At 44.9% G+C, this 18,626-nt stretch overlaps 2 protein-coding genes across 6 annotated transcripts; one reads left to right on the top strand and one right to left on the bottom strand.

The window, feature by feature from the left end:
• Positions 1-111: 111 nt before the first annotated feature.
• LOC311024110 (uncharacterized protein) lies at positions 112-7,960 on the bottom strand. 5 transcript variants are annotated; one of them, XM_084026365.1, is made up of 23 exons: positions 7,367-7,959; positions 7,059-7,121; positions 6,454-6,489; positions 6,285-6,339; positions 6,084-6,162; positions 5,940-6,006; positions 5,718-5,866; positions 4,818-5,622; positions 4,564-4,626; positions 4,446-4,481; positions 4,277-4,331; positions 4,113-4,191; positions 3,969-4,035; positions 3,737-3,885; positions 2,969-3,641; positions 2,579-2,920; positions 2,258-2,320; positions 2,134-2,169; positions 1,944-1,998; positions 1,781-1,859; positions 1,243-1,309; positions 1,011-1,159; positions 112-915 (listed from the first exon to the last, which is right to left on the bottom strand). In XM_084026365.1, the coding sequence occupies exons 1-23, from the start codon at positions 7,880-7,882 to the stop codon at positions 612-614; spliced, it is 3,987 nt and encodes a 1,328-aa protein (XP_083882491.1). In that variant the 5' UTR covers positions 7,883-7,959; the 3' UTR covers positions 112-611. The 5 variants fall into 5 exon arrangements, with proteins under 5 accessions (XP_083882491.1, XP_083882489.1, XP_083882490.1 ...); XM_084026363.1 differs by having other exon boundaries at positions 2,134-2,166; positions 2,579-3,641; positions 7,367-7,960; XM_084026364.1 differs by having other exon boundaries at positions 2,579-3,641; positions 4,446-4,478; positions 7,367-7,960.
• Positions 7,961-11,204: 3,244 nt separating this feature from the next.
• LOC311024148 (potassium channel subfamily K member 15-like) lies at positions 11,205-15,610 on the top strand. The gene is made up of 2 exons (XM_084026430.1): positions 11,205-12,174; positions 14,431-15,610. The coding sequence occupies exons 1-2, from the start codon at positions 11,799-11,801 to the stop codon at positions 15,381-15,383; spliced, it is 1,329 nt and encodes a 442-aa protein (XP_083882556.1). The 5' UTR covers positions 11,205-11,798; the 3' UTR covers positions 15,384-15,610.
• The last annotated feature ends 3,016 nt before the right edge of the window (positions 15,611-18,626 follow it).

Here is an 18,626-nt window from a genome sequence, read left to right as displayed (position 1 = left end):
GTCCCAAATAGGGGTGGGTAAAAATATCGATACGGCAATATATCGCGATACTTTGCCGCCCAATACAATATCGACTTTTCAACTCCAAAGATTGTGGGAGTTGAATTTTTTTTCAAAAGAAAGACTTTTATTAGAATTATACATTATATTATTATTACATAATGAATACAGTCATAGTGCACCGTTTTGTTTGTGAAAGTTCAATAGAATCCAACTGAATCGAAGATTACTGGAAAACCAAACTGAATACAAAAGTAATCAAAAGCATCAATTAACTTTGGTAAAACAAAATCAGCCATTGTATGAAATACTTCGGAGGGTCATTCAGTATTTGGAGTGGAAAATAAAAGTATGCTCAAAGCAGACAGGGGACTAAATGTGATCACGATGCAAGCGTGCCTTTGATGCACTCTACTCTCCCACAATGCAATGCACGAAGGAAATGGAGCTACTCACGGCTGAAAAAACGTAAATACATTGTGGGTGGTACTGAAAGAGCTCCAATTAATCTTGTTAAACAAAAATAAGTATGTTTTGATTGTATCTGATGATTAATATGTAGTTCAGGTTTAATCTTCATTGTCTGGAGTGAAGGGATTCGGGTCAGGCTCTCAAGCGGGTGTTTTTACATTCCTTTCCTGCAACCACATCCTCTGGATTTTCTTCGGGCACCACACAAACTCGTCTTTACGCTCGTAGTTCAAATAGGCAAACTTGATGAGCCTCCTGCGCTTCTTCTCATCGCGGACGGCAAACACAAAGTAGTTGAGAACACTTTCTTTGACTTTTGGGAGTTGTCTGTGGACAAGCGTCTCCTCCAGGAAGAAGCGGACCAGGGGGGCCTGGTAGTGAGGGAAGCCCAGGGTCCCCAGGCACTTCAGGATGCGAGTGATGCGCAGGTTGTTATGAGTGTTACTGTCAATGACAAAGAGTAAAAAGGTCAAGACATGACTTGGATGTTGTTTTACACCTTTAGTGAACAATTTGCTTTCTTGAAATCCAGATCTCACCTGTTAAGGTTGTTGAAACGGTCTCTCCAGTTTGATGCTCTCTGGACTTCTCCTGTCTCCTCATCAAACAACCTGATACCATAGAAGTCCAACATGAGCTTGTAGGACTTCAACAGATTGGCCTTTGCGGTTTCGTTTCGACAAAACTCCTGGAGGAAAAGTAGAACACCTGTTAGGATATGTGAAGAATTTGTTTTGAGGTGTTCATTTGGCAGATTATTTAGAAAAGCACCTCTATCTCTTCTGTTGTCAGTATCCTGGCCTCGCGGTTCATCCCTGGTTCCTGCAGTGGGAACAACCTTTGAGAGAAACAAATAAAGTATATAAACAGGAAGTCAACATTTTAAATCACCCCTGTGATTATTAGGGTTGGGTAAAAATATTGATACAGCAATATATCGCGATACTTTGCCGCCCAATAAAATATAGATTTTTCAATGCCAAAGATTGATTTAAAAAAAAAAAAAAAAAAGATTCATGTTTAGATGCGTTGTGAATGCAGTACTTTATCCTTTTTCATTTTATTTTCAATATTTATTCCAGTGAATTTCATGGGAATTAATAAAATGGAGAGGCTGTTTTGAATGAAATAGTTTTGGCTCAATTTGTCCTCTGATCAATATCATCTGATGCACATATACAGGTACTTGTGTTTTAATCTTTATTTATGTCGCAATATCGTGATACGTATCGCATCGTGACCAAAGTATCGTGATACATATATCGTGAGGTTCTTGCCAATACTCACCCCTGTGATTATAGTGACTTACCATTGAATGTAGGAGTGTACCATCTCCAGTTTGTCATACCGCCCAAACCAATCCTTGTGGAAACCGTCTATGAAGACACCTGAATACAAAACACAAGTACATTATATATATGTAAAAATATAGTGTTTCATTCACATTTGTTTGCTTGTAACTGTCGGCCTACCGTCAGGAAGAGAGCACTCCTGTCCGAGGTAGAACCACAAATTGGGCTTGTCCTGCTACTCAACAGAAGAGAATTACACTTAGATTTTTATGTTAGGAAATAACCACGTCATATAATAAGTAAACACAATCATATAATAAGTAAACACAATCATATAATAAGTAAACACAGTCATCGTTTGCATACTTACGGATGCTGTGCTCCAGAGGAACACACTCTTTAGCTGCTGTGTAGAAGAAGAAAAAGCACAAAGTGATGCTTCATGCTCGTGTGTAGCCTGTGTGTGTGTGTGTGTGTGTGTGTGTGAGACTCACAGGGTAGCCATGCCTGTAGTTCTGCATGTCTCTTGCAGCATTTTGAAATAGGTTGAACTGCCACTGGCACACAGCAAAAATAAGTGCAGGTCAGTTAAAACTCAAACATGTAATGGTTACAGAAGGCCTAACAACAAACAGAGCAGTAAATATCAGCATCCTCGCACCTCCAAGAAAGTGGAGCCCCCTCTTAAAACAGCAGGAAAGTGGTTGACATTTACTATTAAGTCACCATGTCTCTTCAGTCACAGCAATACATGAAATAGAAAGTGCTTCCAACGCAGGCCTCACAGAGCTGCAGCAGGCCTCTGGTTTACTCACATGTCCGGACTCTGCGGGTCTCCTGGTCCTCCTGCTCCTCCTGTTCCTCGTGGACCCGCTACTCGTGTTCTCTTTGGTCTCCCAAGTCGAGTCGTATTCACAGTACAACTCATCTGTGGTTTCAACTCGATACTCCCTGCCGCGAAACTCATCCTCCTCTTCCTTATCCACCTTCTCCCCGTCCTCCTTCAACTCGTGCTCTTTGACCTCCTTCAACTCGTGCTCTTTGACCTCCTTCAACTCGTGCTCTTCGTGCTCCGTCAGCTCCTCCTCTTCGTCAGACCTCGGCCACTTGTGGGCGAGTTGTCGATTAGATTCCGCGACCCTGTTCCCGGCGGCGGTCTCACTTTGACCCTCGCAGCGAGACTCCTTGACCTCCTTCTCCCCCACCTCCTTCAGCTTGTGCTCCTCGTCCTCCTTCAACTTGTCTTCCTCGTCCTCCTTCAACTTGTCTTCCTCGTCCTCCGTGAGCTCCTCCTCTTTCTCAGACCTCGGTTGTCGGTTGGGTTCCCCGACCCTCGTCCTGCCGCCAGTGTCACTTTGACCCTTGCGGCAAGACTCCTTGACCTCCTTTTCCCCGTCCTCTTCGTCCTCCTTCAACTCGTCCTCCGTCAGCACCTCTTCTTCGCCAGACCTCGGCCACTTGGAGGCGAGTTGCTGGTTGGATTCCGCCGCCCTCTCACCGTGACCCCCGTAGCGAGACTCCTTGACCTCCCACGAGCCCCTCCTCTCCGTGAGTTTGTTTTCGACCTTTACGTCTCCTCGGCTCCTGTCAGCGTTCACTTCCTGCGACCACATCCTCTGGATTTTCTTCGGGCACCATACAAACTCGTCTTTACGCTCGTAGTTCAAATAGGCAAACTTGATGAGCCTCCTGCGCTGCTTCTCATCACGGACGGCAAACACAAAGTAGTTGAGAACACTTTCTTTGACTTTTGGGAGTCGTCTGTGGACAAGCGTCTCCTCCAGGAAGAAGTGGACCAGGGGGGCCTGGTAGTGAGGGAAGCCCAGGGTCCCCAGGCACTTCAGGATACGAGTGATGCGCAGGTTGTTGTGAGTGTGACTGTCAATGACAAAGAGTGAAAAGGTCAAGATATTACTTGGATGTTGTTTTATACTTTTAGTGAAAAATTTGCTTTCTTGAAATCCAGATCTCACCTGTTAAGGTTGTTGAATCGGTCTCTCCAGTTTGATGCTCTCTGGACTTCTCCTGTCTCCTCATCAAACAACCTGATACCATAGAAGTCCAGCATGAGCTCGTAGGACTTCAACAGATTGGCCTTTGCGGTTTCGTTTTGACAAAACTCCTGGAGGAAAAGTAGAACTCCTGTTAGGATATGTGAAGAATTTGTTCTGAGGTGTTCATTTGTCAGATTTTTTAGAAAAGCACCTCTATCTCTACTTTAGTCAGTGTCTTGGCCTCGTGGTTCATCCCTGGTTCCTGCAGTGGGAACAACCTTTGAGAGAAACAAATAAAGAATATAAACAGGAACTCAACATTTTAAATCACCCCTGTGATTATAGAGTGACTTACCATTGAATGTAGGAGTGTACCATCTCCAGTTTGTCATACCGCCCAAACCAATCCTTGTGGAAACCGTCTATGAAGACACCTGAATACAAAACACAAGTGTATGTAACATGTACTGTAAATACAGTGTTTAATTCACATCTGTTTGCTTGTAACTGTCGGCCTACCGTCAGGAAGAGAGCACTCCTGTCCGAGGTAGAACCACAAATTGGGCTTGTCCTGCTACTCAACAGAAGAGAAGTACACTTAGATTTTTATTTTAGGAAATAACCACGTAATATAATAAGTAAACACAGTCATATAATAAGTAAACACAGTCATCGTTTGCATACTTACAGATGCTGTGCTCCTGAGGTACACACTCTTTAGCTGCTGTGTAGAAGAAGAAAAAGCACAAAGTGATGCTTCATGCTCGTGTGTAGCCTGTGTGTGTGTGTGTGTGTGTGTGACTCACAGGGTAGCCATGCCTGTAGTTCTGCATGTCTCTTGCAGCATTTTCAAATGGGTTGAACTTCCACTGAGACACAGCAAAAATAAAATAAAATAAAAAAACTCAAAACACTGAACATGAACAAGTGATTGACATTCAAGGTCACCTTGTCTTAAGTTACATGAAAGAAATAGAAAGTGCTTCCAACTCAGAAGGCCTGTCTCTCTCTCACAGAGGGCCTGTCTCTCTCTCTCACAGCGGGCCTCTGGTGGACTCACATGTCTGGACGCTGCGGGTCTCCGGGTCCTCGTGAACGCGGTCCTCGCGCGCTCCTCGGTCTCCTCGGTCTCCCACGTCGAGTCATAGTCGCAGTACAACTCATCTGTGGTTTCAACTCGGTACTCGTCCTCGTCCTCCTCGTCCTGCTCGTCCTTCTCGTCCTCCTCGTCCTTCTCGTCCTCCGTCAGCTCCCCCTCTTCGTCGAACCTCGGCCGGCTGTAAGAGGCGAGCTGCCGGCCGGACTCCGCGGCCCTCGTCCCGGCGGCGGTCTCACTTTGACCCTTGCGGCGAGACTCCTTGACCTCCTTTTCCCCGTCCTCTTCGTCCTCCTTCAACTCGTCCTCCGTCAGCACCTCTTCTTCGCCAGACCTCGGCCACTTGGAGGCGAGTTGTCGGTTGGATTCCGCCGCCCTCTCCCTCTCACCGTGACCCCCGTAGCGAGACTCCTCGACCTCCCACGAGCCCCTCCTCTCCGTGAGTTTGTTTTCGGCCTTTACGTCTCCTCGGCTCCTGTCAGCGTTCACTTCCTGCGACCACATCCTCTGGATTTTCTTCGGGCACCATACAAACTCGTCTTTACGCTCGTAGTTCAAATAGGCAAACTTGATGAGCGTCCTGCGCTGCTTCTCATCACGGACGGCAAACACAAAGTAGTTGAGAACACTTTCTTTGACTTTTGGGAGTCGTCTGTGGACAAGCGTCTCCTCCAGGAAGAAGTGGACCAGGGGGGCCTGGTAGTGAGGGAAGCCCAGGGTCCCCAGGCACTTCAGGATGCGAGTGATGCGCAGGTTGTTATGAGTGTGACTGTCGATGACAAAGAGTGAAAAGGTCAAGATATTACTTGGATGTTGTTTTATACTTTTAGAGAACAATTTGCTTTCTTGAAATCCAGATCTCACCTGTTAAGGTTGTTGAATCGGTCTTTCCAGTTTGATGCTCTCTGGACTTCTCCTGTCTCCTCATCACACAACCTGATACCATAGAAGTCCAACATGAGCTTGTAGGACTTCAACAGATTGGCCTTTGCGGTTTCGTTTCGACAAAACTCCTGGAGGAAAAGTAGATCCTGTTAGGATATGTGAAGAATTTGTTCTGAGGTGTTCGATTTTTTAGAAAAGCACCTCTATCTCTTCTGTTGTCAGTGTCTTGGCCTCGTGGTTCATCCCTGGTTCCTGCAGTGGGAACAACCTTTGAGAGAAATAAATAAAGTATATGAACGGGAACTCAACATTTTAAATCACCCCTGTGATTATAGAGTGACTCACCATTGAATGTAGGAGTGTACCATCTCCAGTTTGTCATACCGCCCAAACCAATCCTTGTGGAAACCGTCTATGAAGACACCTGAATACAAAACATAAGTATATATATATATATATATATATATATATATATATATATATATGTGTGTACTGTGTATATATAGTGTTTCATTCACATCTGTTTGCTTGTAACTGTCGGCCTACCGTCAGGAAGAGAGCACTCCTGTCCGAGGTAGAACCACAAATTGGGCTTGTCCTGCTACTCAACAGAAGAGAATTACACTTAGATTTTTATTTTAGGAAATAACCACGTAATATAATAAGTAAACACAATCATATAATAAGTAAACACAGTCATCGTTTGCATACTTACAGATGCTGTGCTCCTGAGGTACACACTCTTTAGCTGCTGTGTGGAAGAACAAAAAGCACGAAGTGATGCTTCATGCTTGTGTGTAGCCTGTGTGTGTGTGTGTGTGTGTGTGTGTGTGTGTGTGTGTGTGTTTGTGTGTGTGTGTGTGTGTGTGTGTATGAAGGTAAATCGATGTCAAAACACTTAGAAAGATGCGCAGCAGCGTGTGTGTGAACGCATGGTTATTTGTTATGCGTGCGTGCGTGCGTTGTCGTGCGCAGGTTGTATGTCACGCGTAACAAGAAGCTGCGTACATATGAAGCAGCGTGCGCACGTCTGTCTGTCACTGTTTGACAAATGTTGTTACGCGTTCACACGCACGTGCGGTCGCAGATTCTGATGCTGCGCGGCCGGAATTGATCTGCTGTGCGCACCTACTCCGCGTAACTTGAACGCGTAATGTAGTTGGCCTGTTCATTTCAGTCAACCAGGGGAGGCAACTACATTACACGTCAGGCGCTGTGTGCTGCACAGGCGTCAAAGCACGCCGGTGTGAAGCGTTCAGTTGATAGTTGCGCAAGTAATATGAAACTATTCTGACGCCATAGTGTGTGTGTGTGACTCACAGGGTAGCCATGCCTGTAGTTCTGCATGTCTCTTGCAGCATTTTCAAATGGGTTGAACTTCCACTGAGACACAGCAAAAATAAAATAAAATTAAAAAAAACTCAAAACACTGAACATGAACAAGTGATTGACATTCAAGGTCACTTTGTCTTAAGTTACATGAAAGAAATAGAAAGTGCTTCCAACTCAGAAGGCCTGTCTCTCTCTCACAGCAGGCCTGTCTCTCTCTCACAGAGGGCCTGTCTCTCTCTCACAGCGGGCCTGTCTCTCTCTCTCTCTCTCTCACAGCGGGCCTCTGGTGGACTCACATGTCTGGACGCTGCGGGTCTCCGGGTCCTCGTGAACGCGGTCCTCGCGCGCTCCTCGGTCTCCCACGTCGAGTCATAGTCGCAGTACAACTCATCTGTGGTTTCAACTCGGTACTCCTCCTCGTCCTCCTCGTCCTCCTCGTCCTCCGTCAGCTCCCCCTCTTCGTCGAACTTCGGCCGGCTGTGTGAGGCGAGCTGCCGGCCGGACTCCGCGGCCCTCGTCCCGGCGGCGGTCTCACTTTGACCCTCGCCGCGGGACTCCTCGACCTGCCGCGGGCAGCGCCTCCTCCTGCTCCCCGTGGGTTTGTCCCCGGGCTTGACTTCGGCCTTCCGCCAGCCTATCGATAACAGCACACGCCCGGCTATCGGACCGAAGGCTCTCGCCGCGCAGCGCCACAGGAGAGCCAGCGCGCTGCATATCCAGCCGATCCACCGGAGCCCGACCGGGTAGCCCCGGTTGTTGTTGAACCAGGCCATGACACGGACCACAAGGCGTCTGCCGAGGCGGTACAGCATTATAGACGGTCCTCACCCGGGCTCGTCTCTTTCACTTTCACTTTCTCTGAACTCCCCCTGAAAGTAAACAGAAACTTAGCAGAGCTATTAATACTTATGTGAAGTTTGAACGAGACGTTTTATTGTCTTTGTGTTGTATTTTGATGGTTAAAATGTACCTGAACAGGTGTGTAGTGACGTAAAGGAAAGGGAAGAGTTGCCCTTTTAGCTAATAAGGCTCAAAGGAACTGTTTATAGCTGTAAAGTTCAAGCCTGCTTCCCTCTGAGTTCATACAAAACCTTTTTTTTTTTAATTAGCCAGGTTCTGAAGAGACCTTTTTTGTTTTGTTTTTACAACCAAAATATGCCACGTCTCTTTAATATATGATCATCCTAATGGCTATCATTATCTCCTCGCCCACTTTTTATCGGCGTTAAGATAGCATCATATTTCCCCGCCTCGTTTTCTTGGATGGCACTTGGACAGATGAGCGTCTCGCCTCCAGTCATGGACATCCTGCTCTTAATGTCTTCCTGTGGGAGATAAAGGGAGGCATGTAATGTCCTGTACAGCAGAGAGATACGAGATGAGCACGTCGATAATGCAGTTGTTAAACCGCAGGATCCTTATTAAAAAAAAAAAAAAAAAGGCAGGGAACTGCTGAATAGACTGCTGCAGGAATGAGTCCCACAACAAGGAAATGAGTGAGCGTTTTTTGCACTTCCGGTCCCCTCGTCTCCAAGTTTGTTTTTTAATGTGTTTTTCATTAGATGCCTGACGTAAGGTCTGGTCAACACAAGCTTATGAGATTTTAATATACCGGTACGCATAGAAATTAAACTAAACCACTAGTTGTTCCGATTCCGATACCAGTATCGGAAATGCCTCCGAAGCTGCCGAAAATGCTTGCATCAGTAATGGCGAGTACTGGAGTCCACGCACCGATCCGATACCACGTTATTTATTTTTCAATTAGCTTTGACACAGTTCTTCTTCACCGCTCTTATAACCATCGGCAGCTGCTGTTTTAGAGGGGTGAAGAAGAATTGATCACCTGACCCCTGCTAAAAGGAGCTAATGTTAGCGCATCATGTTGGCGGTTTGGCAGTACATCGAGGGGTGGCACGAGTGTTGCAAATTTCAACACCAGCAACTTAATCAAACATTTTTAAACACACTGGTATCGGCCGATACCCTCAGCACGAGTATCGGAATCGGTATCAGGAGGGGAAAATGGTATCGGAACATCCCTATAAACCACACTCACTGAGATGAGGCTTTGCATTCTCCATTAAACGAGCAGTGTAAGGTTACCATGCGATCTTGTCATAGGGCAGGAAAGCCTGATGAATAACTTTGTTCAGCTCATTTTTCTTTTAGCCACAGCTTGATTAATAAGCCGGCTGGCTGACAAGCGGACAGCTTGTTACAGAAAATGAGTGAACAGCGGGCCGCTGGGTCTAACGGTCCTCCGCCTCACGTCCTGCTGCTCCGGAGGAGGACAAACTACCCAGTTAGGATGCCAGCCATCTCCGGAGCCGAGTCTGCTCTCTCCCTGACGTGTTGCTGGACAATCGCCTATGTGGGCTGTCACCATAACAACTAACAACAATCACCTTTCTTCTTTTACAATGTCCGTTCTTCTACTTTTCTAGTTTTATGGTTCTACGGCGTAAAATACATCAGTAAATATCCCACTTGTGGGTTCGTTTATAGACTCACATTCGCTTGCGTTTACACTTCGAAAATCCTAAAAAGTGGTGTTCATTTGTGAAGATTATCTTGCTGAACAAAACATGTAAAAGTTAAGTTTTTGAGGAGGGGACCAGAGTGATGAAATACAAACACGAATGCGTCATTCTACAGCACTCTATGACTGTGTCTATTTCTTCTGGGGTTTTATTTGTTTCCTGCATACAACGTGAAACCCCACATAAAGAACTGGTGTCGAATGGAACGACTGTGAGCACTGTGTGCACTCATTAAGTGGACACTGGACCGGGCTATTATCTCCCAGGCACTGCTCTCAAAAGGAGATAATTGCACTTAACGCCAGTGGAGAAAATCAAGACTTGTCTGCATACAGCGCTAACATCTGCTGGGCAATAGATTAATTTGTGCTTGCTGAGTCTGTGTCTGGAAGATAAAAAAACACAGTGTAGAGATAGCCATATGCTCTATATGCAATGGAGGCAATAAATGTGGGTTTACATGACAGATCTCAGCCTCTTTATGGCCGGGTTTTAGTGCATGAACGGCTCCCGCAGATTGGAATGTCCTCCTGAAATAGATGGGAAGGTGAAAGTGAAACAACTTGCAGCACTGGAGCTACAGCAGTCAACCTATTTTCTGCTCGCTCTGCTGTGTGAACCCAATCAGCGTGACAGCTGAAAAAAAAACACACAAAAAAAACACGCCACCGAGCAGGCCTCTATGTGGCTTCCCTCCCTCTCCCGCTCCGCCTGCGTGGTGGACTTAGTTAATGACGGAGGCTTGCTGGATCACTCGGGGACTAAGTGTGCTCGATGAAAGGTCAGCGCTGCCACCAGCTAATGCTTCATCGCTCAGAGTAATACTTTAGCCGAGCGTATTGTGAATACTCCGCACATGAACGCTTCGCAGCGCAAAATAATCAAGAGAGTAGAGTCTGGAAAAGCCCAGCTGTTTCTGCTGAGCTTCTCTGTGGCAGACACAACACAACACACAAACACACACACAACACACACACACGATCCCAAACCTCCAAAGAATCAGTGATTATTAGCTTGGAGAGTCAGTTGGACAACTTTATTTAATATTAATATTAAAATAAAGAGGGATAAAGTGATGATAGCTGAGAACTAACACGTTATCATTTGTCACTTCATCATCAGGAAAGGAATTCACATTAAAAGGACTAAAGTGGCTTCCTTTCCCGCCTGCACTGATTTATTTTCGGCTTACTGAAGTTCATTATTAACATTTTTCTGCCTTATTTATTCTGTAAAGCTCTCAGCGGATTGGAAAAATACTGCCAATCCTTGTGTCGTGAATATCATGAATATAATATCAAGGATGCTCACAGACCGACACACATGCATGTGTGCTAATGTAGTTATTAATGCCCCCCCAGACATGTTACTGATGCTGAATACCTATGATACAACCAAAAAGTTACCTTTCCTAATTGAAATTCTTCAAATTCCATCCCCTGTTTTACCTTGTTGAAAAATGAATGACACCAATGTGAATATTGATGAATCCATTAGTGTCTGTACGCTGGAAGCTCCGGGTTCTGTGTCAGAGACACACTGGATCACACAGCTGTGATGTGCACACACACACACACACACACACACACACACACACAGGTGATATCAGCAGACTACAAGGTCAAACATTAATATTTCTAGATATGATCCAGTGACCTAAAAGGGCCTTAAGGGGAAGAGTGTGATTTTTATGTATTTTTTGTTGTTGTAATAACTCAAAAAGTAATAATATATCAAAAGCAATGTTGCTGCTAATCATTGGCTTATCCCAGACTGATAATCCCTGCACACACACACAAAAAAACGCGTTGCATTCACCATTATGTAAAAGAAAATGTGCCATTATGTATATTAACTGGCATTTATAGCGTTAGAATTCTGAAAATGAACTCACATTTGATAAACACGATGAGAACAGGAGTTAATGACCTTTTTTTTTCATGTTTAATATTTTTTTCATATGGTCCAGTGACCTAAAAGGGCGTTAAGAGGTAGAGTGTGATTTTTTAAAGTAGGTCCTGAGGGTTAAACACCTGTTGCGTGGAGAGGGATTGAATGCACCTGTATTTAGGTTAATCACGTGATGACCTAACATCCTGTGGGAAGGTAAGGTGCTGCAGAGAGCTCAGGTAACGCGTGCAGACACGCAGGTTTGGGGCCGCCTCACCTGCAGACACGCTAGTAGATGGATGGAGTCGGTGGAGGACGCTCCTCGTCCCCTGCTCCTCCTCCTCCTCCTCCTCCCTCCGTCCGCTCCCCGCGCACTCCGGAGTTGAGGATGAAGGCGCAGAACATCAGGACCCTCTCTCTCATCCTCTCCATCGTCTTCTACTTGCTCGTAGGCGCCGCCGTGTTTGACGCGCTGGAGTCGGACAGCGAGAGTTCGCGGAGGAGCGCGCTGGAGCGGAGGCTGGACGAGCTGAGGCAGAAGTACGGCGTCACCGCGGACGGATACGGCGACATCGAGAGAGCGGTCCTCCAGTCGGAGCCGCACCGCGCCGGCAGGCAGTGGAAGTTCGCCGGCTCGTTTTACTTCGCCATCACCGTCATCACCACAATCGGTAAGTCTGATTTTATAGATATTATGTTTCCCTTTCCATACAAACGGTGCAACATGCGCAGTTCCTGCCTTAAACCTCGTGTGAGTCAAAGTTGAGATCACGTGACTTTTGTTGGAATACAACTTTCCAGTGTAAACATGAGGGTCCATAGTGAGCACTCAGATGATTGAAGCCTTATTAAGTCATGTATTGAAGATATGACTGGAATGTATCAGCAGCGTACATTATACTGTTGCAGTGCATGAATTTGGAGAATTTGGACCTTTCAATCCCCCCCCCCCTCTTAGAGAACTGTTAGAATCCATTAAGTTCAAGCTGCCCAAGCCTCTGTTGGATGAGGGAGGATGAAGTGTGACCTTCAAGCCGCTGACTGTTACTTACATTTTACGTTTCTCCTTAATTGCTCTTCCTTTTTGTTTTTTAACTTAATGTAAGTAAATGTAATTTGGATTAGTGGACATACAACACAACAGCATGATTGCTGAAAAGCAGCTGAATTATTAGTGAAATAGCTGGGAAAAAAGGATTTACATTTCTGTTTTTAATGAAATTGCCCTGCATGCAAGGCAAGGCAAGTTTATTTGTATAGCAATTTTCAACAACAGGGCAATTCAAAGTGCTTTACATAAAACATTAAAAGCATTGGAGGAAAAACCCTATTAAAACAAGCCAATAATAAAATAAAGTTTAAAATTTAAAAAATATATAAATAAATAAAAAATCCTGCAAATCAGGATATGACCATGGAAGTGTCACGTGAGCATGAGTGGGAATTTATTTTTAATATTTCATGCCATATGATAACTTCAAAAACAGGTTTTACAAACACATTCGCTCTATCTACGCACCTTACACTTTTCTACAACGTTAAGGGCATTTATGACATCTGGCAAGCTGGACCTAATCTACTAAACAGACTTGAGACCTGGTGCACTGCAAAAAGGGAATTTCAAGAAAGTAAAAAAAGCCTTGTATCAAGAAAATAAGTCTTATTTTTTGTCCAAAAAGAATATTAATCTTGTCAAGCAAGTTTTGCATTAGAAAAAATATCTCATTTTAAGAAAGTATGCCTTACTTTTTCTTGATAAGATATTCCAGCTAATTTTGAGCTAGAATGAACCAGAAAAAGAGTATAAAAATGTTTTACGATCAAACCCAGCGGGGCACCAAGATTATTTGCCTTATTTTAATAGTAAGACCATTTGCACAACATCTCAATTCAAGAATGCCATGAAACAAGGACAAAAGTTTTTATTATTAATATTTTCATTTTCATTACAGGACAGTTGCTTGGTGAGAATGAAAACCATATGGGATATTATGCTGCAAACCAGCTGCAACATGATGTTTAGTTGCTATGCTGCTACAATAACTGATGTATTATTATTTTGATAGTGAGGTTCAAATCAAAACTGGCTTTTCAATCTGTTTGATTATGATGGATCTGGAATGCAGAAGTGCCCTTTTTTTTTGGATGTTGAATTGAGCAATTGTATTGCAAAGTTAATAAAAAAAATTAACTGGGGCGGTCGGTAGCGCAGTCGATAAGGCAGCCGCCCCGTGTACGGAGGCTCAGCCGGTGGCGCAGTGGATAAGGCAGCCGCCCCATGTACGGAGGCTCAGCCTCGACGCGGAGATCAGTGGTTCGACTCCCGGCCCGGCAATCTCCTTCGTGCATGTCTTCCCCCTCTATCTCCCCTTTCCACACTGTCTCTCTCATAATAAAAATAAAAAAGGCTTGCATGGCACTCCAGCCATAAAAAAAAAAAACTGAGAAAGTTGTGGTATCTTGATTTAAGACATCACTTTTATATTTGTTATGCTGTTTTAAGAAATTATGTCTTATTTTAACTACTTTTATGCTCATTATCAATCCCAGATTAAGGTGTAATTTCTTAAATTAGTAAAGAGACTTAAATTCTAATTTTGAGTAATTTAATCTTGAATTAGTGTTTTTTTCATTGCTTGTTTTAGAAGAATTTGGATTAGTTTAAGATTTTCTGTCTAGTTTAAAGTCTCATTTTAGTCTTTCGGAGCTAAGAAATTTGGGCTTATTTTAAGAATTGCTTGTCAAGCAAAAAAAGCTTACCCCATTGGCAGATTTTTTTGCTTGATACAAAATAATTTGATTGAATATGAGAATATTTTACTTCTTTCTAGAAGGGCTGTTTTTGCAGTGTGACGACTGTGACTCATTCTAGACATGAAACATGAGTATTGACCTTATGTGACCTCCGATATTCTGTGACTTTGTAGGTTACGGCCACGCTGCTCCGCGCACCGATGCTGGCAAGGCCTTCTGTATGTTTTACGCCGTCTTGGGCATTCCTCTGACGCTGGTCATGTTCCAAAGCCTCGGCGAGCGACTCAACACCTTCGTCCGCTACCTCCTGCGCAGAGCCAAGCAGGGCCTGGGTTTCCAGAAGACCGAGGTGTCCATGTGGAACATGGTCCTGGTGGGTCTGCTGTCGTGCATGAGCACCCTGTGTGTCGGGGCTGCAGCCTTCTCCCATTTGGAGGACTGGACCTTCTTTAACGCCTACTATTTCTGCTTCATCACGCTCACCACTATTGGATTCGGAGACTTTGTGGCCCTGCAGAAGACCGACGCCCTCCAGAAGCGACCTCCCTATGTGGCGTTTAGCTTCATGTACATTTTGGTCGGGCTGACAGTCATTGGGGCTTTTCTCAACCTGGTGGTCCTGAGGTTCCTCACCGTCAGCGCAGGGGAGCCTGACGTGAGGGCCGAGGCCAGGGTTGAGGAGCAGGGAGGGCAGCCTAAGGACACGGATCGGGAGGCGTCGGAGGCAGAAGCTGCTGATGTTGGCTGTAGAGACGGACACAGCAGCATGTGCAACCTTAGCCTTCCCATGGAGGGGGGCACCAGCTGTATGAATCTCCTCCCCTCTCCTGTAGAGGAGCACGGACTGGTTTCATCTGATCGCCCACAGCTCTCCAGGCCCAGCAGACTCGGGGCCTTGTTCTCCTGCATGTGCTGCGGCCTGGACATTGCCGACGTCCCCTCGCCGCCCCTCAGCGACCTCATCGCGGGCGGCCACAGCAACCCGGTCTTTTACAACTCCATCTCCTACAGGGTGGACCACGCCTCCTCGTGCAGCTCCTGCACCGCGTCGTCGCAGGCGTCGCCCAGCAGCGTGGCGTTCTGTCTCGGCAAGAACGATCGTCACGCCAGGAGGAGGTCGTTGTAACTCTCCCAACCTTCTGACTCAGTGGCCTTTTGTTCTGGACTTTTTGTACACACACCAGAGAAGCCTCTGATTTGCTGCACGGTGGATGTCTTTGGACTGTGGGAGGAACCCGGAGAACCCACACTCACACGTGCAGCCCTTGAAAAATCGTTTCCAGTTTCTATGTATTTTTCTACTTTAAAAATTAGAGCAAAAGAAAACTGTGTAAAAGGTATTAAAGTGTGTGATACCCATGTTTCCCGACCTGTCCCAAAACACTGAGCTTTTCTAGAAACGCAGGAAAAACGTGGCATGCGCAGGAGAACGGTGTGGTGATCTGCATTATTTTTTTTTGAGGTGTCAGGCTTTCTGCAGTGTTGTCACCTGTGACCTTCAGTTATTTCCAGTCAGTAACTATCAGTGTCTTCTAATAGGAACGTACACTCTGGCTGGTTCCCTTGGTAACGTTTCCATCCTCATTGCTCAGTGCAGTGGAAAACTGGAGACAGACGTACAGCACCAGGAAATGGCGCCTGTCTGAAGGCAAGCCGTGTCCTCTGATGAATGAACTGATGTGATGTATGAGTGTGTCAACAGAGAAATATTACGAATATGAAATGTCTCCTAACGAGTGTTTGATTGCCTTCTTAGGCAACTAAATCAGACTTTATGGTTACATAGCTCATAGTTGCTCTGAATATTGAATTTAGCCCCTTTAATCTGGCACAAGACCAAATAAGTATTTTAATACAACGCTGATTTGATAGCTTATTGTAGCATCATCGACCAATTTACACCCCAAAGAAGAACCGCCGGTTTAACCACATTAACCAGAGGAGCTACATTCATGCATGACAAACATCTGCCCTGAGGAACACCAGGAGGGGTTGCTCTGTGGCTGATTTTAAAATCAGAAAAGGTTTGCCTACTGCCAGCTCCCACCGAGATGGCTTCATTTGCAATTACTATCCCCTCCTGTTAATAATTCAGTAATCTGTATCTGACCTGTACTCTGACCTCCCCGTGGAGGGTCAATTTGAGGCTCACTTTGCATTATACTGTATTATTAACAGGAGCCTCTCGTGGTAACAAGCTTCGACTTGCATTTATTTTCCTCTTGTTCCCATTTCTGACACTAGGGGGCAGCATTGGTCAATGTAAACTCCAGGATTAATTTTGCAACACAGGCAGCGTTTGCAGAAGTCTTTGCATGACAAAAGTCTTTTTACGTGTTTTATTTATGGATGTCATGTAAATACATGGTACACAGTCATTGCATGTGAGTGCATCACAGCACAGAAGATTTAGAAGAGTTAAAGCATGACAGCAGGTCATCTTTAATGTAACAGCATGAACTATGGCAAAGATTACTGCTGCAGGAATCAATGTATGGATACCAGGGGTTTATTTTAGAAAGCAGGCTCTACCGAGCCTAAACCTGAACTCTAGAGTCAACCAACTCTGAACCTAAACCTGAACTAGTCTCTGAGTCTACCAACTCCGAACCTTAAACCTGAACTCTGAGTCAACCAACTCCGAACCTTAAACCTGAACTCTGAGTCAACCAACTCCAAACCTTAAACCTGAACTCCGAGTCAAGCAACTCCGAACCTTAAACCTGAACTCTGAGTCAACCAACTCCGAACCTTAAACCTGAACTCTGAGTCAACCAACTCCGAACCTTAAACCTGAACTCTGAGTCAACCAACTCCGAACCTTAAACCTGAACTTAACAGTCAACCAACTCCGAACCTTAAACCTGAACTCTAGAGTCAACCAACTCCGAACCTTAAACCTGAACTCTAGAGTCAACCAACTCCGAACCTTAAACCTGAACTCTAGAGTCAACCAACTCCGAACCTTAAACCTGAACTCTAGAGTCAACCAACTCCGAACCTTAAACCTGAACTCTAGAGTCAACCCACTCCGAACCAAACCTGAACTCTGAGTCAACCAACTCCGAACTTTAAACCTGAACTCTGAGTCAACCCACTCTGAACCTAAACCTGAACTCTGAGTCAACCCACTCCGAACCTTAAACCTGAACTCTGAGTCAACCAACTCCGAACCTTAAACCCGAACTCTGAGTCAACCAACTCCGAACCTTAAACCTGAACTCTGAGTCCACCAACTCTTAACCTAAACCTGGAAAAACAGTAAGTCATCAAAATTCTCTCCTGATGGTTACCATGGTATCTGACCTAAAAGTTGAGTTCACTCTTTCTGGAACAGAAAACTCAAGAGTATCCCTCTTCTCAAGGTTAACAAACTCAGAGTTTCAGCAAAACCTGCTTTCTGGAACACACCCCTGGTATCTAATATACATCATAATGCCATTAATATTGCAGACGGCGCTTCTCTTTATGTTGTTATGAGGCCTCAGATGATGACTCATATCTGTGACTGTAGCTGGTCTGGGCCTGAAAGTCTTGAAAGCTATCCACAAATACCACAATCCAGAAGAAATGAGCTCTGTGTGTTGTTTCAGGCTGTGGCCTGAAGGTGGTGGTAGTGATCTTTGTGAAAATACAACCAAGCCATGTTCTTTAGGTGAGTCCAGTTTCCGTGCACACACACAACAACTCGTTCACATTGACAGAAATGCAGTCCCATGAGAAGTCCAGTCATTCTGATATTATGGGTTGTTGTTGTTTTAATGTTGGGGTTCAGGTTGCTGAGCATCATGTTCAGCTCTGCTGGAGTGAAAACGGCTGCAAAATCCATAAGCTTGTAATTCCGAATGTTAATACCCACACAACAATGCTTTAGTTCATTAAAACAACAGCAATACCCTTCAGGTAATAACCAACCATTTATTGATTACAGTGTTGATTTCATCATCAAAGCATTACACACATGCTTAGCCTCTGCTGTATCGTGGCCGTCCAGGGCGGAGAGGGTGGTGAATAATTGATTATATTGTTCTGGATTTCACTTTGTGAACACACCCGGTTAAGTCCTCACTGTCCGGCGTTGAAGGGTCTTTCATGTAGCCTACAGTAGGAGATTAAAAGGGAGCAGTGTGCAACTCTCCTCCTTATAAAGGGTAAATATTCCCTTTTATATGGCAGAAACACAGGCAGTAGGTTCATAATAGAAGCTGCAAATTATGTATTTATGAATGTACAAATAGACTAAACCAATAGCGGTTGCCATGTTTTGATTACGGAGAAATATGTTTGCGTAGACTGCATTCAGTCTTCCAGGAGGAGCTCGGAGATTAGCATTTATTTTCGGATGTGTATCAGAATGCAAAGGCATATT

Source organism: Eutrigla gurnardus, assembly GCF_963514095.1.
Source record: "Eutrigla gurnardus genome assembly, chromosome: 2".
NCBI lineage: Eukaryota > Metazoa > Chordata > Actinopteri > Perciformes > Triglidae > Eutrigla > Eutrigla gurnardus.
This window is presented reverse-complemented; position numbering and strand designations above follow the sequence as displayed.

Coding starts and splice junctions, on each gene's coding strand:
- LOC311024110 (XM_084026361.1), bottom strand. CDS start 7,882: ATGCTGTACCGCCTCGGCAGACGCCTTGTGGTCCGTGTCATGGCCTGG. Junction 6,490..7,058: donor ACTACAGGCATGGCTACCCT/GTGAGTCACACA, acceptor TCTTCCACACAG/CAGCTAAAGAGTGTGTACCT. Junction 5,623..5,717: donor CGATTCAACAACCTTAACAG/GTGAGATCTGGA, acceptor TGTCATCGACAG/TCACACTCATAACAACCTGC.
- LOC311024148 (XM_084026430.1), top strand. CDS start 11,799: ATGGATGGAGTCGGTGGAGGACGCTCCTCGTCCCCTGCTCCTCCTCCT. Junction 12,175..14,430: donor CACCGTCATCACCACAATCG/GTAAGTCTGATT, acceptor GTGACTTTGTAG/GTTACGGCCACGCTGCTCCG.